Raw genomic sequence first — 22,252 nt, forward strand, 5'->3', positions numbered from 1 at the left:
TCGTCAGCGGTAAAAACCGTAAATGCCGTACTCTAACATCTAACTTAACTCACCTCTTATCTGACGTCGTGCGGAGACGACGTTGGAGTCGTGGGAAGGGGAGGCAAGTGACAAGATATGTGTGGCAGCAGGCGGGAACGTTATCGATATCCAAATGACGGATGCTTGTGGCATTCCACTCCAAATATAGACATAATTTTAGGTAAGCCAATCTAGGTTATGGATCTTTTCGAGTTTCGCGAAACTCGCTGAAAGTGAATCCACCATGCCAAATACAATAACCACGCGTCAAGTTGTGATACCAAACCCTCTGCGGTCAGATTTGGACCTAGACTTGATTCACACTCTTTCACTGACTACAGTTTCAAGTCTCCATAGCAGTGCAGAAAGTAACATAACTTGGAAGCCCGGCACAGGTAGAATCCATGTCATGTCCTAGAACTTGGAAATACTAGCATCAACCGCCATTCATTTCGTATATCTGTTGAAAGTGCGAGGATAAGCGACATTTATGTGTCCTGACCTTTGACCCCATTAAGTCAAATAGTCTTTAACGGCTTTTATTCTGCATAAGATTATGCAGGCATGGCAGAATTTTACAATTTCAGCACCACTTGGTATGTATTTCACGTCAAATAGTGCGCCAGATTTTGTGGTGTTGTGTTGATGTGGCAGTCCATGGGAGTCAAACGCTTAATGTTATTTGTCGATAGCCAACTATTCCCGCGACTGTGCATTTTTGTCAATATTATGCCGTACACTCAGTCTCAAACTCCAAGACTGAATGATACACTTGACTTCGGTCTCAAACTGGAATTAAAGACATAATATGAGCTGCAAAATCCACCATCCCTGACAAACATACCTTCCTTAGTGAGTTTTGAAGTTAACTAGTAAATCTTAAAACCAGTATTTGAGAACATAATTTAAAAACTGAGTCGCTATATCGAAGGTAAACTAAGGAGGGTATGTCTGCCCAAAACATAGCAAACGTTATGGCTAGTTTATTGCATTTACTTTGAATTTGAGGCTGAACTCAAGCGTGCATTGTATAATGTTCATTTGAAGTTTTAACATTTTTCCTAGTTCCATTTTTTGTTTGTCACATTACACGTCTCGTTTCATTTGTAACACGACGGTAAAGAGGTTTGTTTTGTTTGCTAACAAAGTCTTGTTGGGCATGACATGATGTAGTGTATATTCCCATTTTAAACTCATGGATGTCGTCCACTAGGCACAAACAGGTTTGGTCCGGGGTCCCTTGGCAACATCTTCAGGGAACATCAATTCCATGTCTTCTAACTTACAAGCGAAAAGATGGCTGTCGTAAACAGCCAGACTGTACCGTAAAATAGTTACGTAGGCTATTTTCGAAAAGAAAAGTTGTGGGCATCCTGTAGGTTGTGTGACGCATGGTCGCGCTGCTCAACACGGTCGCGGTCATGCAAAGGCATTCATTGTTTTAAAAGCACTTAAGATTTGAAAAATATTGTGACGCGGTGAGTAATCAATTCACTGCAAGGGGTGAGGTGACGCGCCATCTCGTGTTAGCATTACGCTCCAATGAGCAGCCCCGTCTGGTCATGGTCAGTTGGAACTAGGAGACCACTCCACCCAGTCACCAGAAGAAATATCGTTTAGTCCAAAGACAGCCTGGAAGACGTCAGTAATGGGTTCTGAATTGGCACCTTATTTGGCACTCATAGCGGTGGCAGCCATCTGTCTGCTACGGCAACTACGTTAATTCATTTCCCCATATCTTTTCAGTCCATCATCATTCCTTTTCCATTCATTTGTCATTTATGGCTTGTTTTTGTCACCCATTCTTGTTATCAGAGAGGCGTCCCACCACAGCTGGATTGTCGGAGTTAGCATCTCGACTTCAGTAGGTAACAGTTGGTGTGCTCTACCTTGGCGGCCGGCACAGGTCACCGGGGTCACGCGATGTTCGGTCGAATTTGCCTAGTGTCGAGGACATGCCATTTCGAACCCAGGCCGTGTGAACCACACTTAAGTAAAGAGCAGGCTCATGTCGTGTGTGTTCATATAACATGTATGTATAAACGGGTGCCTGTCCACCAATGCGACTTATCGCTTTTCCCAGCTTCCGAGCTGTTAACATTTAAAAAAGGTAAACTGATGCACTCAAAACTTGGTAGCATCCTAGCCTATAAGCGCATGCCATACATCTCTGAACGGCGCCTTCGTCATAGACTATTGATTTGATTATATCGTTGGGGTAAGACGATCACCCATCACTCAGCGGCCGACAGTCGCATGCATGAAAAAGGTAAATTTTAGAACCCACGAAATTGCAAGGGTTTTAACAGAATTGGCTCAAACTCTCTCTCTCCCTTGATAAAGTTCCCTTAATGGCAAATATTAAATATGCGTGCAAATACGACGGTTTTGATTGCGAAGCATCGAATGTATTCAAAATTTAGTGCGTTCGGCGGCAAGTTCATTCACCCATCCCTGTGACAAATGCGGCACGTGTCGGACGCGACTAGACCCGGCTGCGGTTGGCTTAATCTGACAGGCCGCTCAAACGACGTCTGCGAAAAGCGTTTAAGACATTGTAGAACACGTGCCGTAAAGAAGTCAGAACGGTGTAGTTGTGCGTGTCATTAGCCCAGTTAATCTTCCATGTCATTAGCGGCAGTTTTCCGATTCACCCGCCTCTGGCGGGGTGGGTTCGAGTCGCTTCAGGTGCGCGCTATACGTTCATGACCGGAATGGCCTGTAGCCGGTGACAGCAGCGAACTAAAGATCAGGTAGCGGTAGCGATCAGGCCGGACCATACCGAACATTGTGGCACTTGAAACTTCCGCCGCAAAGTTTTGCCCGTGATCTGGAATTTCCCCGATTGGAAGGTAGGGCGAGCACACGCAACAAGTACTGCCTGGGCGAGCGCTGCTCGCAGAATTGAATTCAATAAAAAAAGTTCGGGCCAGTTGCTATCAGCAGCCTGGGCCACCGCCCCTGACACCCCAGTCCGCTAGTGGCTACTAATTGGGAGGTCATCATCTACCGTTGAGTGCTCTGCATGTACCAAACGTAACCGCAACCGGAGTTCTAGCGGAGAACCTTGAACAGCCTTGAACGATTGGACATGAAATCATCCGAACAGAATGGGACCCAGCCCAGATCATTTCAAGCTAACCTAGGCTAACCAAACCAAGCCCTGGCCCCACCCAGCCCAACTACATGTCCCGATATTCTCTAAGTCAAAACCCACATCGCAACTTTTAGGGCACATGCCGATAGGCCTATTTGCTGTAACACGTTGAAGAAAGATCAGCCACGCAATTACACCTCGTGTGTGCACTGCGACCACCAAGGTAGGTCAATGACTTTTAAATAGGATAGGAAGGGAACTGAGCGTATTCAAGTTACTTTTAGTCCTAATCATCTTTCATCTGTTTCTTCTTGCTCTTATTTTCATTTGTGTCCGAATCCAGCTTAGGGCTCCAGATTTTAATCACTTCAAACGTTTAAAACTGCTGGACCAGAGCCAGAATTCAAGAAGTTCCTTAAAATTGCTGGACCAGCCCGAGCCCAAGTCCCAATCGTCCCCAACATGAGTCCGAGCTCAGCCCCGAGTCCAGCTGGCTCATCCCCGCCGGGAAGCAAGGCCCAACCTCAAGTCTCTTGCAAATTCCAACATGCAGTCACACTCACTTTGAGAGGGCTTCTCTACGAGCAGTCTTGTCACAGTTCTTCGATGATAAAGGAAATTAAGCAAGACGGACACATTACATGTATTATAGTGCTTGCAACTTCCATACAACGGAAATTTTGGTATCATCGCAAAACCGCTTGGGAGCATACTCTCCATTTATCATGTTTTTAGTCGAGGAAGATTGAACACGTAATTAATCGATGCGCCTGTGAAAATGCTGGCTTGTAGTCCCGTGGACCACTGAAAACACAGGAGCTTGTGGCATATTAGGTCAATTTTGCGCGCTTTGACGGTTCACGCCATATATCGCCGGGTCACCAGTCCATTCGGACCACACTGAAATAAACACAACCGGGCTGCTTGCTCACTGGCAGCACTTGATGGAACGGCATTAACTGGTACCACGATGTTCCGGGCTTTTATTGACAATCCATGCCACGTAGCTTAGCCCAATATTCATACCATAAGTTGTGAGACAATATGCGTTGTCTTTTATTCCGTTTCACATTTATCTCTGTTGCAACCACGGAAGCAGCGACCCAATGACCGGCCGGCAAAGGAAGGGCATCGGCGAGGGTTATGGGAAATATAAATAGTGCTATGGCCCAAAAGATGGCAGCACCTATCCCAGGCTTGCTCCAAAACCGCTGTAAAAATTCAACCGTTCACCTGATCAGCACCGCCATAAGCCGTGTTGGAGACACCATTTAGAAGTCAGGAAGCAATAGCACAGCCCAGAAATTTAAGATGGATTGATTCAACCCTAGCAATACTATGCGAGGATCATTCGTGTCATTCGCCCAGGATAGCACCAGCACTGGTCTGTCCAGCCCTTTGCTTGCATTTCAATTGTGAAACACGGACGCCAGCGGATTTGGCCATGGGGAGTAAATCTACCCATACATGTTCCGATCGGAGCGGTCTCCATCACCTGACTGGGAATCAACAGGCGTCGTCTGACCAACGCCCATGGAGTGGAACCTGACGATCGCCGGACACACGATAGGCCGGGCGCAAACACGCCAATCCGTAAAAAAACGACCCACCTACGACCAACTGCAACGACTCTTTGGTAAATATAACACCGCAGCCAACTGGTCTCACACTTCAAAGCATAAGCCACACTCACACAACAGAGATTACGTACCGAGCAAAGCAGAACTGAGCCACTGGGCGTCATCACAATCATGATCGTCATCCATGGCAACACGAAGTAAACTACGTGACGACACCGCAACAAAGAGGGGGAAAAACGCACAGCACGTTCCGCTACATAAACGGCCTAGACTACGGTGCTAAAACCCGCTTGAGGCCACCATCCAGAACTCGACTGCTCGGCGCGGCGCCAGTGTGGGTGAAACGCCATGAAGTGCCAACTGTCCACTCACCGACGTTCAAACGCAACTCAGGGCAACCGCCTCCCTCCTCTTACACAGCTCAATCGCAGCTCACCACCAGCGATGCGCGCCACGAGGCGTTCAGACTCCGCTCTCTTACCCCCGGGCCAAGACACCCCACCCCAAGTGCCACGAGGCGTCCAGACTGTGTTCTCCTAGCCACCGGGCTACGACACCACACCACACAACACCTCCCCATTTTACAGCAGCGCCCGCGCCTCCCGCCCGGCACGAGGGCCGCCCCGGGTCACACGCCCTCCTACACCACGACCGAGGCGGATTGCGTGCTCAGCGCCGCGACCCGCGCCACTCCAGTCCTGCCTCCTCCGCCGGCGGGGCGGCTCATGCCTGCTCCTCCACCACCACCGAGAGCGGGTCCGGGTCATCGGCGGATGAGCGCCGGCGAGGGGGCGTCGCCCGAGCCGGGCGACTCGTCGGCCTCCCACCACCAGCGCCTCGGCGCAGCCCAGCAAGTGCAGGTCGGCAGTCTCGCCCGACTCCTGCTGGCGCGGGGGAGCGGGTCACACACGGCCGCAGCGGGCGGGCGGCGCCGGCGGGGGGGAGCGATAGGCGACAGGCATGTCAGCACGCTGCCAGCCCTCCTGAGTCACCAGCGTACACCGCGAAGTGACCAGGAATCACAAACAGCGGGCAGTCATGTTCACAACACTTGTGTCAAGATACTACCTATATGCTGGTAGCATATTTTCACATCCAACCCAACCCATCCCGCCCGACTTGTTTGCAGGTTGTCGAACAGGCCTTTGCCTGTTTGACAGCCGGACATAGCCGCGCGCGAGTTTACAACGGGGACCGATCCGCTGCCTTACGAGCACGTCTTCAACCCGCTGACCGCCCCCCCCCCCCCCCCGCTACGCCCTTCTCGGGCCCGCACGGCGAACCTCACCTGCGGCCGGTCGCCGTCGGAGGGCAGCACCAGCACCTGGGCCGTCTCGCCGTTGATCTCGACCGTGCGCACGTCCAGCTCGGTGAGCAGCAGCTGGATGCGCTGCGGGCTGGCCGGGGCGGCCGCCGCCTCGGCGCCCTCCTGCGGCGCACAGGCGGGCGTCAGCGGGGCGCCGGCCGGCGAGCGGGCGGCCGTGCCGGACGCGGTGCCGGACGCTCGGGGAGCCGAGCCGGGCCCAGCCGGAGCGATTCAGGCGTTCGGAGCCGACCTAGCCAGCGGCTTACTGGCCTTGTGGCCATTCGAACGACACAGCGAATCGCCCAACAGCCGGGAAGCAGTGAATACATGTCTTGGCATGGGTCATGCCAGTGCTACAGATGAAGCCAAGAGGACCTGGGCACGGGAAAGACAGGTGCAGTCACAAGAATGGGGAAAGGAGAAAGGAGAACGGTGAAAGAGGTACATCCGCCTCCAACGCCTGACAGCGCCGCGGGGCCGGCGTCGGTCTCCGGTCGACAACATCAGCAGAAGACACCAGACGCACGGTTACAGCGTGTACAGCAATCGTGCATGAGTTGGATCATCGCGCGTTAGTGGCGCGAGAAAACGGATATTGGACGAAGAGTGAGAGACCTCAGCGGAGTCGTCCCTGCACGCTGCCCTTCCTTGCCGACAAAGAGGCAGAGCTTTTCCGGTGCCGCTTCAGCAAACCCACTGGCCAGACATTTCATGCGGTTCCACGTTTGCACGTGATGACACCAATTCGCATCCATTTCAAGGTGACGACACCCCTACGCACCGCAGCTAACATGGCCAAAAATGAGAAAGTTTTCAGATGACAGCATTGGGCGCGCTTCAACTAGCTGGGGACGTCACGCATGGCGCAAGACCTGCTCAACGACCAACACATCCCAGGCACCAGGCACGCGTCACGGTCCCTTCTCCAACGTTCAATGTCAAACAGTCGCGGCGCATGGCTGCACCCGACAGAGGTGCCCGAGTGCAGGGGGCGGATATCGCACCTTTTGCTCCTGAGAAGCCGGGTGCGGAGCGAGCCAGCTGTGCTCGCGCTCCCGGTGCGACTGGAACGTGCTCATGTTGCGGAAGTTCTTGCTGCACACGTCGCACACGATGAAGCTCTGTAGGTGCACCATCTGGTGCTTGTACATGGTGGAGTACTCCGTAAAGCTCTTGTCACAATCCTGCAATTGATGGATGCAGGGCATCAGAAAACAGCGCGCAACACATAAAAATGAAAGCCTCATAACCATGCTACTGCAAGCCCCAGTCACGTACTGCACCCAGCAGACTCCCCGGATGGTTAATTGGCCAGCTTAGGAAACTGGAGTCGATAATTCCCAGATGAGCTGTTGGGTTGAACGCACCGGTACATTTCCTGCTGTTTAACACGAGTCTCCCCCGGATGCAATCACAGCACTGCTACCGATGCGATGTACCGATGTACCGATGTTCTCCCCACCCGATGACATGTGCTTTGACCGAAGCCGCTGAGCTGACTGAACCGGCATATGTGACCGACCAAACCTACCACCAAACCCGGACGCACGACCGGTGAACTCGGTGGATTTGACCGACGTCACATTGGAACGTGAGGGGCCGAGCACAAATTTGCGTCTGTGTGTGTGTGGGGGGGGGGGGGGGACTATACAGCGAAACGGGGAAAAAGTCCCAGAAATCCTATAAAAATCCTGGGACTGTTGCACATACCGGATGCTTGCAGACAAATGGCTTCTCCCCAGTGTGCGTTCTCATGTGGTTCTTGTAGTTCGTCTGGGACGAGAACGCCTTCGAGCAGTTGTCAAATTCACACACGTAAGGTCTCTCACCTGCGTCGCACAGGGTGAAAGGCAACGTGTTCACAGATTAGATCAACAGACGACATGAAACCACACGGCGAGGGCGGGCCACACATCCCATCACCAGATCCCCGCAGAAACACAGCACAATCAGCACAAACAAGCACAGCAAAGTGACCTTTCGAAGACGACTGGCCGGACACACTCAAACTTAACGATGTTACGAACAGTCGTTCGTAACATCGTTAAGTTGTTCGTCCACGCAGCTCGCGACAAGGCACCGAGAAAGGGCGTCCTCCACTACGAACCCACCCGTGTGCGTCCTGACGTGGACCTTCCTGATGTCCAGCGTTGAGAACCTCTTGAAGCAGCCGCGGAAGCTGCAGGCGTACGGCTTGTCGCCTGGCGAGATCACGCGGGCCATCAACACCGAGAACTGTACGCAGGAGTTCTGCCCGTGGCAGACGAAGCGGACGCGATACGTCGAAGGAAAGCGACATGAGTCTCTTGATAACAGCTCGAATCGGGCTCGCGGAGCAAACTCGAGGGTTCCATAGAAAGGCAAAAAAGATACGACCCCTGGACTGTGCCACAGCATGCACTTACTGACAACCGTTCCTCACACTGGCAGTGAAGGTTGTGTGTCATTGGGGCTTTACGACGTACTCAGCTGCTGGGGCTATATGGCGTCGCCTGCCTCTCACCCTGGCAGGAAGGGCGGGCACCGCGGGGAATCGAACCCCGTACCTCTGGTTTCCCAGACGCGCAGTGGTTAACGCAGACGCGCAGACCACTACACTACCGGCACCCCGGCGGCGAAGCTTGGAAACAACAATGGAGCGGCCGATACGAGATTTACGTCCTGTAGCCATTAAGACCACTATACCATTGCATTTGGCAAAGATCGAACGCGAGCCACGACTTCTCCTGTCTCTTTCGCCAGCTACGTACAGAACTAACCTCGAGTTTCCAGCATCCCTGACATCCCGTGAGAAAAAACCGCCGGCCATATATACAAATCACCGACATCTTTTGGTGAATCACATTCCACGGTGTTTCAACATTAACAACGCAAGCACGTGTTTCAGTACACCTCACATCCCCTGTCAGCCAGCCGGTCGAGCTCGCCCCTCCCCCCCCCCCCCCTCCACTGACCTGTGTGAATGCGCGCATGCCGGCGCAGGTCACTCGACGTCTTGAAGGCCTTGGTGCAGCCCGCCACCGTGCAGCCGTAGGGCCGCTGTCCCGTGTGCGTGCGGCAGTGGGCCGACATGCTGTAGAAGCTGGTGAAGGTGCGGCCGCAGTCGGCCCACTGGCAGGCGTGCGGACGCTCGCCCGAGTGTACCATCGCGTGAGACTGCGGCAGCCGGCCGCCGGTCAGGGAGCGCATGGCAGCGGGCGGGCCGGTGAAGGACGAGCCCTTGCTGAATGTCTCCAACGCGCTCTTCGCGCTTCTTCTTAAGTACTCAAACAGAACTGAATTTGAACGCTAGAGTTACACATACATACACCGAAATTTACCCCATAAAGTGCTCTACACCAATGACACTAAAATAGACACTCAAAACATCCGTGACTTTTTAAATTTTTGTAGCTTTGCATGCATTTTCACCTCCGTAAGCCAAGCGTTACATTAACAGAGACGCAAGGCGTCGGAGGCCGCCGCCGGCCGCACTCTCAGCGGCGGGCCGGCGCGCGAGGCCCCCGTGCGTGGGACAGCCTCACCTTCAGCGAATGGTACGATAGGAACTTCTTGTCACAGCCTGCAAAATCACAGGAGTGGGACGTGCGCGCCGCCTTCTTCTCCTTGGTCCTTCGTTCCAGTGGCAGGTCCATCACGACACATGTAGTCGGCTGAGGCACCTCTCCAGCCACTTCTGGGTCATCTGAGGCCACAGCTGAGCATGAGTATTGTGTATTACAGGTGCTATGACTGTTATTCAGATGGCTCTGGTGGATGTCCTACCAACCAGGGGTGTACTTTCAATGAACCAGTTGGGGGACTAGGTGATCTACTTGACATGCTATCTAAGCTGTGCCCAAGCCATGCTGTTCTGCAGGCATGAATTTTTTTCATCCAAAGGAGTGACCAACTTCAAAACACCATCATACTGCCTTCCAGCAGCTTCACATGGTCTCCAACTGAGCACTGATGGACATCATCAATAACAAAAGACATGTCAAATACACATGTATGCTCACCTTGCTGCATGCTATCTTCTGTAAGCAGGCTGACATCACCCAGCTTCAAATCCTCAACAGTGCCATCACCATGGTCTGTATCTGAAAAAAATGAATGGAAAGATGTGTGAAACCACAACTTGAGGTGTTCACACAAAAGGCAAAGTGGGATGGCATCATCACTACTTGACTTAACAAGTGCCTTGATGGCCTGTTAAATGAAGCACTGCTGGGAGGGGATGGGGCGGGGGTGGGGGGGCAATTGGTCCTGATGTCTAAAAAACTAAGAGAGGTAAAGATACAAGGTTGATGAAATGCATAGAGTCAAATGCACACTCACTGTGTGTCATGTGAAATTTTGAGGCCCATTGGTCACAACTTTTGGGTCAAATGAGGCCAAACAAGGTCCAACTCCAGATAAGTGTGTGAAGTCACCTCAGACCTCCTTATGTGACCACCTTCAATCTAACCACCTCATCTATTTACTTCTTCATGGCAAAAGGTAACTGATATAACTCTCAGGTCAGTGACATCATTTGACCTTCAGAGGGTCACTGTGACCAAAACCTGCAAAATTGTTTTGATTTCTGAATTTCAATAAGTGCCAAGGATTACACTGGGAAGCATGTTCCTAAAATTCTACGCTAACCTATTCTGACTTTTATAAAGTTCAAACACATTTCTTCATCTCACTGTGATCCAAAAATTTTAAATAAGCCCACAGAAAAGTAGTCTACAGCTGCAACCCTACTCATGTAATTCTCAAATAAAAGTCTCAAAGATGTGCAGCTTCATCTAACACCATGATGTCATACCACATTGGATAATTCTCAAGAAATGGCCGCTGCTAATAGCCATAGCCTGACTCTGACTAGCCAAAGCTCAGTGACCTTACAAGCTAAAGGACATTTGTTTAATGCTGAAGGATGAACTGGATAAGCTGGAGCAGTGTGAAATAACCCTATAGCTTTAATTATCACACATAGCTGCTCAGGCCATCTGCATCCCAAATATCTTCTTTTCTAACAAATCAGATTTATTATCTTTAAATTTTTACAACCTTATACTGGTTAAAAAACATACAGCTTAACCAGCCATGAGAGCAATGCTGTTGTAATAAAAAACTTACCTGATGCAGATGGCTGACAGAGTTCAACAAGCTTATGGGATTTATTATATTTTTTCCCAATATTTGTGGTTTTCTTCATGTTTCCTATAAATGCATAGTGGAATGCTTATCCATCACAGTCACAGATTACAAATGACTAACTACCAAAAAAGCTCTACAGATACATCTAAAATGAAAACACCATTTGCACTGAATTAGAAGAAACATTTGGACCAGAAGTCATCATCACACCAAGTGTTTATAAATGCCAGATCATACATAAATGTCACAATGTCTTCTCAAGAGAGACATTGAGCTTTTTTGGGGTGAAAATGATACTTTAAACTGGGATGAACAAACCATAAAGAAAATAAAAAAAACACTGAGAATGTTGCTAAAATGACTTCTGTAATTTAGCATGTCATCTCATTAAAGTTGTAATCATTAAGTTATAGTTGTTAGGGATGCAGGCAAATTGTACAAAACACAAAAAAAAAACACTTTGGGTGTGACAAATGCCCTGTATGTTCAACTTTTAACATGCAAGTCACAAGGTCACACCCACTATTTGCTGCAAATTTTCAGAACAGTACCAAGGTGCATAGTTTCAAAATTACTATTTACTAGGCAACTACAAGTCATGGAACACCAGTGGCATATGGAACTAGTGGAATCATTGAAAACTTGGTCAAACATTGATCAGATAAACATCAATCAAAAAGAGTGATAGAATTCCATCTCATAAAAGCCCCTGTGAAATTAAATAGTGATTGCAGTCCTGTGGACAGAATATAGGAGCTTGTTTGAAATTACGTTCATAACAACATTGACCCCATTAATTTTCCCCACACAAGCAAAGGCTAATAACTGCAAATGAACTAGTTCATTACCGTGCGCTGATGCCAATTACTTGTTTACCAAGCAAAATATCTGTCCGCCGCAAATTCAAGACAGCTGTATTCCCAAGAGCTTGCAACGACCTTATGCCTGCTTTTAGCTCATAGGCCAAGAAAGCATAGTGCCTCAAGCAGATACTCATGGGTACCCCAAAACACCCCTTAATTTCCACACCATTGTTCGTAGGCCTAATAGCCACTACTTACCACCCGCTGACTTCAGAACTAGAGCAATCGCTCCCCGTCCCCCTGACCAGCGGAGAGCACAACTATCAAATAGCCGCATGCGGCACATACGTCACCACACGGTGTGCTATAAGTTACAAAAATGACAAAAAAGTTTCAGATAATAGTCTAGCACCAAAATGTGTCAAACGTAGAGCAAACGAGAAAAAATAATGCTTTTTTAAAGATTGGAACAAAATACGTTATATCATTTCGTCAAAAAATGTTTCATTTTCTTGTTTTGACGGCAAGAAACGTGGATCATACATAGGAGCGCTGTTTGTGGACTGAGAATGCACGGCCAGAGGTTTCATATACCAAAAAACAAGTTTTGAATACATTTTTTCGCTGTAAAAACACAATATTTGAACCTTAAATGTGCAAAAGAAACTAATTTTTTATGAAAAAAACCAGCTGTGTTCTAATCAAAGTACGAAAAAGATTGAATGGTAAGTTTGAGAAATGTTGCAGTCTTTTATCATGAACTGTTTCGTCTTACTGGCGGAAAATACATATGTGGTTCTGAATACAAAAGCTACACCGCGACTACCTGGGATCGAGAGACAGATTCGTTTGTTCGCGGCGCTGCGCGTGCGATTCCGGGGGGCTAAACATTGTATTTTGTGATAGATTTTGATACTCGCTCTTGTTTTTTTGAAAACAAGGTTTCGGAGTGTACTGCGATAACAAAGGTAGAAGGCTGTCTTCGGCATCTGTTCCTGTACCCCCCATTTTAGGAGTTGAAGGTAATTCTTTGTTGTGGTTTATTTGTGAGTAATTGCCCATGCCCTGATAGTGTAGTAAGGGAGAAAGTCGTGAAGATAGAGGTGCCTGCATTGCATTGCTGGAGGAATTATCAATGTTATCAACTATCAATGAACCAACAATATCAATGAATTATCAATTATGACCGGGGTGCGAACACAGTGACAATTTCTAGGTCAACCGGCGAAATTAGCCATCCCTTGCACCATACTCTTATGTGGCATCAGTGTGCTGTACCTGGAGCATGTATGCGCTTGTTCCAGGGTGGGGAATTTACAATGGATGTTCAGGTTTTTATTTTTATGAATGTGGCAATACATTTTTACCAAATAATGCCTGAATTTTTCTAAATCTCATGCATTATTGGCTTTCAATGACTGGAGTTGGTGGCAAACCTTCTTTGAACACAGGGATTTCTGTTAGATTGGTGCATTTGCTGGCATTGTTGCCAAGATGCTGTTGTGTTGCTGGACATGTTTGCTGCCACACTTATTTTTGTAGCCTGGCCAGCTGTTAAATATAGGCTTTAGAGGAAGATGATCAAGTGTTTTAAATGGATAGTTGGGTTCTTATGGTTTTGCTAACTGCTGAGGCATTTCAGCAATAGTTATTTTGTGCTGGAGGTCTGGCATTGTTAACATAATTTTATCAAAACTGATATGGTCTGGAATCTGGCTTGTATGTATAGAAGCCATGGTGAGTAGGTGCATATAAGGAACATTTCTAGTATAGTCTGAGGTCTGGCTTATATGTATATAAACCACTGTAAGTAGGTCCATGCAGTACATTTCCCACAAAACCAATGCAAATGCCTGTGATGTGCCTTATTAGTAAAATGAACAAATTTTGCCTAATAAAATAATAAAAAGCCCAATGACCTAATTTTGGGATTGGTAAGTTGAGGTAATCATACCTGTCAATATCACAGAAATAATTTTAATACTGTACACCAACATAGCTTTTTCCTCTAGGAAGAAGCAGAATGGTGCAAGTGAAATCATGTTTCTCTTCTATACTGGAGGCCCAAGCTTCCTTCTTAGCAAGCACTGTGGCCTCTGGCTGATAGCTTGACAGTTGTAATCACCATTGCTGCATAAAGGACTGATTGACAATGAGTGCCATGCCACCTTTAAAATAGAACAAAGTCTGTTCAAGCACAGCATTTTATTATTTAACACTAACATATTTGTCACATTATTGGTCGTGGTATTCCTTATGCTGATGTGTTGAAAATCATGGAATATCATTAATTCTCAATGACTAGAATAATCTATGTGATATTATTTATCAAGTGGTCTTGACTACATCACTGTTTGAATGATACTGCACTATATTGCCATGCTAGATATACATAGCCAAATACACGCCATAAGTTTTATCATAAACCACCTTACACATAACACCATTCTCAGTGACTTGAAGACATTTGATGAAAGTATGTTTCCATTAGTTTTTTATTTAATTGCCCTCTTACATTCAAGCAATATTATTTCACCATGCAGTCTTTGAGCTGAAATTGCAATTAACTAGAAGTGAAGCTGAATAGAAAGGTCAGCTCAGTTGCAGTGCTGCAGAAGCCATGTTGTGAAGGGATCTTTCCATTTTTGACATTTCATTTAGATGTCTTAGGTAGTCTTGAACCATATTTTTTTGGAGGGAAGCCTCCACCCAGACACTTTGATTCAATGATAACACTGGAATTGTATATGAATGAACTTATCTATCACCAGACACTTTGATTCAATAGTAAATTTGAGAACTCTGTGGGAAGGAGCTTATCTACCAGCAACATGTCACAGCCCATTTCATTCCCAACCACACCACACCCCTTGTTTCAGCACTGCCTTCTTGTGCGAATCGCCGACCATGTACAAGTTCCGGGCCGCCCTAGTGGGCCACAGCTCCGATGTGCGGGCCGTAGCTGCCGGCATTTGCCCCCAGGGTAGCGTCATCACGTGCTCGCGTGACGAAACGGCGCGCATCTGGACACCCAACAGGTCAGTGCGCTGTGCTGGGATGCTGCATGTTCATGGCCGTGACGAGGCGGCCGTACAAAACTGGAATGAAGGAGGAGGATAGTACTGTGTGCTAGTCGGTGGTCTGTGCTTTACAAGATCGGGCGTAACAATGCACAATCAGAGAGTTAAATTATTACTTGTATACTATAAACATGAGGTGGATGATGATTATAATGTGTGTATGAAGACGTTCAGTGGGCACAGAGTGTACATCATACAGCAGGATGTTGGTGGTGATCATATGTATGTGGAGGCATGGAATAGACATCGTCGCCATTGGGGCTTTACGACACACTCAGCTGCTGAGGCTACACGGCCTCACCTGCCTCTCACCCTGGCAGGATCGGCTGGCACTGTGAGGAATCGAACCCGGCACCTCTGGTTTCCCAGACGTGCATTGCTAAACTCAGACGCGTTAACCACGGCACTGCCAGCACCCATAGACACCCATGTCATGCAGAAGGGTATTGGGGATAGGAAGGGGAGTCATAACAGCCCCACACCTCTGTTGATGTATGCACTGTGATGGGTTCAGTAGCACGTGGCCTCACTGTATCCGTGCCCCGGCAGCGGCGATGTCGGCTTCGCGACGGCGCAGACGCTGCGCGGCCACAGCCGGTACGTGGTAGCGGCGTGTGTGATGCCGCCCTGCGACGAGTACCCGGACGGCCTCATCCTCACCGGCAGCAACGACGCCAACATCCACGTGTACTCGCACAAGAGCAGCGAGCCGCTGTACCGGCTCACGGGGCACACGGCCACCGGTGAGGAGGCGGAGGAGGGACGGGCCGCGGGGGACGGGGGGTCGACATTAGCTGGTGGTGCGGGTAAAGCTGTGGGAGAGACGGCTGCGAGGTACGCGGTGTCGACAGCAGCTGACGATGGGGTGGAGCTTTGGGAGGGACATGCGGCCAGGACTGGAACACAGGCGCACAGGACACCAAAAAGTTGAAGTGGGGACGAGAGGCCGGGAAAACTGTTGCATGTTTTCATGAAGAAGCATAACTTCATCTGAACAATGCCAAGTTTTAGTGTCAGTCGGGTGGGAAGAGGAGGAGGCGCCTCCATCCACGTGCTTACGGTCCGCAGGGGACTATGAAGAAACGCCATAATAGTACGTTCCTACTCCATCACTCTTCCCACAATTCTTATTGCCAAACAAAGCTGGGACTAATGAAACAGAATATCTGTTCAGGCACATTGGTTTGTTGTCAGATATGCACAGGAATCCAGGAAGCCAGAGGGACGGGGTTCGGTTCCCTGCGGTGCCCTCCCTTTCTACCAGGCTGACAGGCAGGCGACGCCATATAGCCTCAGCAGCCGATTGCGTCATAAAGCCCCGCCAGGTTGATGCGATCGTCACAAAGCCCGTCCCTCCCATGTCTGCTGACGACCTGCTGGGCTCTCTGACTCTGATCTGTGACCAGCCCTCTGACCTCTGACCGGCTCTCTGACCTCTGACCCTCTGACCCTCCCCCGCCCCTCGCTCTTCGCCTCTCCAGTGGCAGCGCTGGCGGCCGGCAAGTTCGGCACGATCGTCAGCGGCTCGTGGGACTGCAGCGCGCGCGTCTGGCTGGGTCAGAAGTGCGTGCTGACGCTGAGCGCGCACAGCGCCGCCGTCTGGGCTGTGGCCATCCTGCCCGGCTCGGGGCTGGTCATCACCGGCTCGGCCGACAAGACCATCCTCGCCTGGAAGACCGGCAAGGTCGTGCAGAAGTTCACTGGTGGGTGGCCGGCGGCAGCGGCCGCGGGATGTGGTGGGCCCGGGGGACGATGGGCGGGCAGAATGGTGTTCGCTTAAGGTTTGTCTGTTTTATGTTTTGTGGCATTTTCTACGATGCATTATATTGGAAAAACAGCCTTACGCGTCTCTGAAGTTGAGCATCGTCTCTAGTTTCACGGCGTGTAGCGAAGCCGCTGTTTTTCATCCATTCTTCGAAGTCAGCTGGTGAATTATATCGATCGGAGGCATGCGGTGTTGGGTGAAGGGAGCGGCGGTTGATCTCTGACCCGACGCCAGGGCACACGGACTGCGTGCGCGGCCTGGCCCTGCTCTCCGAGGATGAGTTCCTCTCGTGCGGCAACGACGCCACCATCCGACACTGGAATATAGACGGCAACTGCATCCACACCTTCTACGGCCATTCCAACTTTGTCTACAGGTGTGGCAGCCTTTAGCACTTGTGCTCTGCGAGATGGCTGGCACTTTTAGGTCCATTCCAGCCGAAACATACGCTGGCGATTTGAGGAGATCTTTGAAGTGCTACCTGTGGTGTAATACCCGTTTTTGTGTGACAGACGTGGACACTACTCCCATGTCATCCGCTTGTTTTCGATTCTGTGCGGGCTTTGCACCAGTTGCGTTTAATGGCCTGACACCTCGTGCCGATCGCGTCCCGGGCGGGCCCCCCCTGCGTCTATCCGCCGGCTTATCTCGCTCCCCGTCGGCTCCACGGACCATGCCCCTCACCACCGACCGCGGCCTCCACTCGCCGCCCTGCCTGCCTGTCTGGCGCCGGCGCCCTCGCCCTCTCACCACGCACGGGGCTCGCCGCAGCGTGGCCGTGCTGCCGAACGGCGTGGACCTGGTGTCGGCCGGCGAGGACCGCACGGTGCGAGTCTGGCGGCGCGGCGAGCTGGCGCAGACCATCAACGTGCCCGCCCAGTCGGTGTGGGCCGTGGCCTGCCTGCAGAACGGCGACATCGCCGCCGGCTCCAGGTCAGCGGTCGGCGCCGGCGAGGAGCCGCCGAGCAAGGCGCTGGGGACCGGCGGCTGGCGGTGCTGGCTGGTCGGACGCGCTGGCTGTGGCGTGGTTGGGCTAGTCGTGGTGTGGTTGTTGTGACAATGATTGGGATAGTGTTTTTCTGGCGATGATAGGGAGAATGCAGACATAGGTCTCGGCTAGAAGCGCTGTCGAGTGCCGACCGCATTGCGGGCTTAGGCACTGTTGGGTATTAACGCTCGGTACGCATCACGTGGTCCCATATGCCGGGGACGGTATACCCTATCCCAGCGGAGATCCTCCGGGCTTCTGTGGACGACAGACAGGACAAGCCGATGCCGCCTGCCGGGCCCGTCACCCGCAGTTACCGCAGCCCCGCGCCTCAGCTGACGGGCGACGGCCGTCTCACCGGGCTGCGCCGCGTCACGCCGCCTCGCATGCAGCCCGCCAGCGCCGACCGCTCTGACGGCGGCCGTGTTTCAGCGATGGCGTGTGTCGGGTGTTCAGCGCGGCTCCCGAGCGGCAGGCGCCGCCCGACGGCCAGCACGCCTACGAACAGGAGGTGGCCAGCACGCAGATGAGCAAGGCCGACCTGGGCGGCTACAAGGTGCGGCCGCGCCCGCTGACGCCCGCTCGTCGCGCGCCGCCGCGGGTCGGGGCTCTGGCTCGCGACGGCGCGCGGTAGTCTCTGCCGTGGCGTGTCTCTCGTGCGTGTTGCCTGGTCCTCGCCCGGGACGCGCCAGTATGCTGGCGCTGGGTGACCTCTAGCAAATAGTCTGTCCGCTCGGCGCCCGTGTCGTCCCACAGTGGCCGGCCGGCGCGCATCTGCTCTGTCTCAGCGGTGGCATGTCGTGGCCGGGGTGTCGCGTCAGTACCGCCCGCCCGTCGGCGGTCCCGTGACGCGCCTGCACCGTCGCCCAGCGGCGCCGGCGGCCGGCGCTGAGCCTCCGCCCGCCGCCGCCAGGTGTCGGACCTGCCGGGCGCCGAGGTGCTGCTGGCGCCCGGCCGCCGCGACGGCCAGACGGTGATGGTGCGCGAGGCGTCCGGCGACGTCACCTGCCACAGCTGGTCGGCCGCCGAGCAGCAGTGGAAGAAGGTCGGCGACGTGGTGGGCGCGTCCGGCGGCTCCACCGAGACCTCCGGCAAGGTGCTACACGACGGCAAGGTGAGCGCTGGACGCCTACGGAGCGGCCGGCTGCGGCGCAGGCGGAGAGTCGGCTCTGGGTTCTGGCTCTGGCCTCTGGCCTCTGGGCTCTGGGCTCTGGGCTCTGGGCTCTGGGCTCTGGGCTCTGGCCTCTGGCCTCTGGCCTCTGGCCTCTGGCCTCTGGCCTCTGGCCTCTGGCCTCTGGGCTCTGGGCTCTGGGCTCTGGCTCTGGCTCTGGCTCTGGCTCTGGCTCTGGCTCTGGCCTCTGGACTCTGGCCTCTGGCTGAGAGGGGGCCGAAGCTCTGGGTTGCGACGAGGGAGACGCGAGCACGGCTTGATGGTACAGTTATCTGTGCCGGATCCAAATGACGCTAGCCTTCTAGTCATAAATACTTGCCTTTGTTATGTGGTGAGAGTTAGAAGGATTGCTCCAAGTTTTGAAACGTTTTGGCCGTAAGATGACAGTAGTCATTCTGCTCTTTGCTTCAGTCTTCTTCTCGGTACATGTCCTGCAGTTCTAAATGCTATCATGTTTAGTGCGAATACTTGGTGGTAAGGTGGTGGTCTCAAGAACCAATGAAAACCTAAGCATTATGTACGATCCGACCGCAGTATCAAATAGCTAGTCGTAGGATTCCAAACGATGGGATCAAAATAAGCGTAGTTAAAAACTGACCACAGAGTCAAGAAGCTGGTTGCCTGACTCCAAACACCTGAGCCCATCCCAGCCTGACAAACATGCTCGCAACATGATAAGTATCATACGCAAATTATGGTCAGTGCATCACGAGAAAATGTCGTTCCACCCATCATTTTTAGCTATCGGAACGTCGTATCGAACCGATGTTACGGAGCTTCACCAGTGCGTAAGATGATGCATCTCGGGTACCTGACTTTAGAGCTGGCGTGTGCGAATAACATATTTACGACAGAGTCGCCACCATGCCTCAAGGGATGTACGGGCCCCGGTTTTGCCTCGCCTGGAGTTCGAGCCCGCCGTTCGTGCCGACAGGAATACGACTACGTGTTCACGGTGGACATCCAGGAGGGCGCGCCGCCGCTGAAGCTGCCCTACAACACGTCCGAGGATCCGTGGCAGGCGGCGCAGCGCTTTATCCACAAGCACGACCTCAGCCAGGCGTTCCTCGACCAGGTGGCCAACTTCATTATCAAGAACAGCGGCGGCGCCGGTGTGGCCGCCGCGCCCGCCCCCTCCGCCGACTACTATGACCCATTCACCGGTAAGTCGCCTAGTGACGAGCCGATCATCCTACAGTGGGATGTGCGTGCCACGTCTTGGAGAGGAGGACATGGCAATGCTGACACTGAGAAGCCAACGCGGTCGGCATGTGACAAGTGACGTCACAGCCGGGAGCCTTGCGTTATGACGAGTGCACTGTGGCGGGCAGCCTCCCCTCTTCAGGCCGCCCCGATCACGTGTCTCACTCGCACCCCGGCGTGCAGGGACCGGCCGGTACGTGCCGGGAGCGGCGGCCGGCGGCGCGGCGGCGGGCGGCGGCGCCGACCCGTTCACGGGCGGCGGCCGGTACGTGCCGCCGGCGGCGATGGACACCAGCAGCGGCCCAGCGGCGCCCGCGCCCACCACGCCCGCCGCGCCGCGCTACTTCCCGCAGGACGAGTTCCTCTACTTCGACAAGGGCAACGTGGACGGCATGGCCAGTGAGTGTTTGTGTAGTGGGGGGGGGGGGGGGGGGGGGACGGGCACCGCATACGCGACGGAGGTCTGGCAGGTGCGGGGGCTGGGGTCGGAGAAGGCACCGGGAGCGCGTTGCTGGGGTATGGGGAGAGGTAGACCTGTGGTACCGTTCATGATGGTGATCAGTTGTGTGACTGCAATGACGATACGACTGCGGCAGTCGTGCGCATAATTACAATACTTTTTTAATTTTTGGTCGCGATTGGTGTCAGTTGCGGCTTGTAATCCCCACGCGCGTTTGTTGGCCTGCCCCTCGCTTCCCATTGTTCCCTTTACCAGTGTGTTGACGAGGATCGACAGCGGCCGCCAGTGCGCACGGCAGCCCATTCTAACGGTCCGACGCGCCGCCCGCCACAGCCAAACTGCGCGAGTTCAACCAGCGGACGGGCGACGGCAGTCACCGGCTGGAGGAGGCGGTGCTGCTGGAGCTGACCAAGCTGGCCGAGCCGGCGGAGACGCCGTCGCCCAACCACCTGGCCACCCTGCTCCGGCTGCTCGACTGGCCCAAGGGTGAGCTGGTGCCGGCCGGGTGCCGGACAGGTGGCGAGCAGGCCCCGGCTGGGGCGGCTGACGGGATTTGAGGAGGGTGGTGTTGGGTGGCTGTGCCAGGGGTCTAGTGGTCTTGTTCAGGCGCCGCGCCACACGCACAGAGCGATTTGTGAGCAGCACAGTGGTTGTCATCGCCACAACTCGTGGGCAGATTTCGCGTGCCGCATGATACCGAGCATAACTCGGGCGGGGTGCCGGACGCGCGTTCTTTTCGCGACGTGCGTCTCCGCGCCACCTTTCCCGCTGTCTGATCACGCTCGCGCATGGCCGCCACCCACTGACGCCGCCCGCTCCCCGCCGCCAGAGCTGGCCTTCCCGGCTATCGACCTGCTGCGGCTGGCGCTGAGGAACGCCGCCACCTGCGAGTTCTTCTGCTCGCCCGAGCGGCGGCCGGCGCTGCTCGCCGCCCTGGAGCGCTTCGCCCAGCCGGACTCGCCGCCGGCCAACCAGATGCTGGCGCTGCGGGCGTGCTGCAACCTGTTCCGGCACGCGGACGGCGAGCGGACGGTGCTGGAGGCGCGCGAGACGGTGACGGCGGCGGCGCTGGCGCTGCTGCCGGGCGTCAGCCGCGCCGTGGAGGTGGCGCTCGCCACCCTGCTGCTCAACATGGCCACGAGCCTGCGGCGGCGCGGCGAGCTGGAGGCGCGCGCGCAGACGCTTTCGGCGCTGGGCGTGCTGCTGCAGCGGCTGACGGACGGCGAGGCGCTGTTCCGCGCGCTGGTCGGCTTCGGCACGCTGGCGGTGGCGGCGCCGGAGCTGGCGGCGCTGGCGCGCAGCCTCGAGGTGGACGCCGTGCTGGCGCGGCTCCGCAACGTGCCAGAGCCGGCCAAGGTGGCCGCCTGCGCCGGCCAGCTCGATCAGCTGGTGCGCAACAGCTGAGCCGGCGCGTGCGCGCTGGGCGCGGACTGTGGGTGGCCGCGGCGGCGGTCGGAGGGCGTCGATGTCCCGACCAGTGTTCAGTCGGTGTCTCGTGATCCGGGTTTGGCGACGACACACGATCCGCAGACGTACCTCCTGTGTAACCAGAGCGAGCGCTACCGCTGAACGCGCGCGCGCCGCCGACGTCGTGCTGGGCACGTACTCTATGTCGGCCGGTGGATTTCTTTGAGGATGAAGCCGGTTC

The 22,252-nt window shown here is 53.4% G+C and overlaps 2 protein-coding genes across 2 annotated transcripts; one reads left to right on the forward strand and one right to left on the reverse strand.

Annotated features, from left to right (window-relative positions):
• Positions 1–5,279: 5,279 nt before the first annotated feature.
• LOC119092167 (zinc finger protein 76) lies at positions 5,280–12,120 on the reverse strand. The gene is made up of 10 exons (XM_037215144.1): positions 12,073–12,120; positions 11,114–11,197; positions 10,006–10,086; positions 9,529–9,689; positions 8,959–9,160; positions 8,116–8,205; positions 7,715–7,833; positions 7,009–7,188; positions 5,987–6,127; positions 5,280–5,579 (listed from the first exon to the last, which is right to left on the reverse strand). The coding sequence occupies exons 2-10, from the start codon at positions 11,190–11,192 to the stop codon at positions 5,280–5,282; spliced, it is 1,353 nt and encodes a 450-aa protein (XP_037071039.1). The 5' UTR covers positions 11,193–11,197; positions 12,073–12,120.
• A 661-nt stretch (positions 12,121–12,781) lies between these two features.
• Positions 12,782–22,151, forward strand: LOC119092168 (phospholipase A-2-activating protein). The gene is made up of 13 exons (XM_037215145.1): positions 12,782–12,959; positions 14,817–14,975; positions 15,567–15,760; positions 16,499–16,720; positions 17,017–17,158; positions 17,554–17,715; positions 18,203–18,326; positions 18,684–18,884; positions 19,876–20,208; positions 20,432–20,543; positions 20,938–21,090; positions 21,434–21,625; positions 22,135–22,151. Exons 2-13 carry the CDS (start codon positions 14,845–14,847, stop codon positions 22,149–22,151), a joined length of 1,983 nt encoding a protein of 660 aa, XP_037071040.1. The 5' UTR covers positions 12,782–12,959; positions 14,817–14,844.
• The last annotated feature ends 101 nt before the right edge of the window (positions 22,152–22,252 follow it).

Source organism: Pollicipes pollicipes, unplaced genomic scaffold (assembly GCF_011947565.3).
Source record: "Pollicipes pollicipes isolate AB1234 unplaced genomic scaffold, Ppol_2.1 Scaffold_3447;HRSCAF=4054_pilon_pilon_pilon, whole genome shotgun sequence".
Taxonomy (NCBI): Eukaryota; Metazoa; Arthropoda; class Thecostraca; order Pollicipedomorpha; family Pollicipedidae; genus Pollicipes; species Pollicipes pollicipes.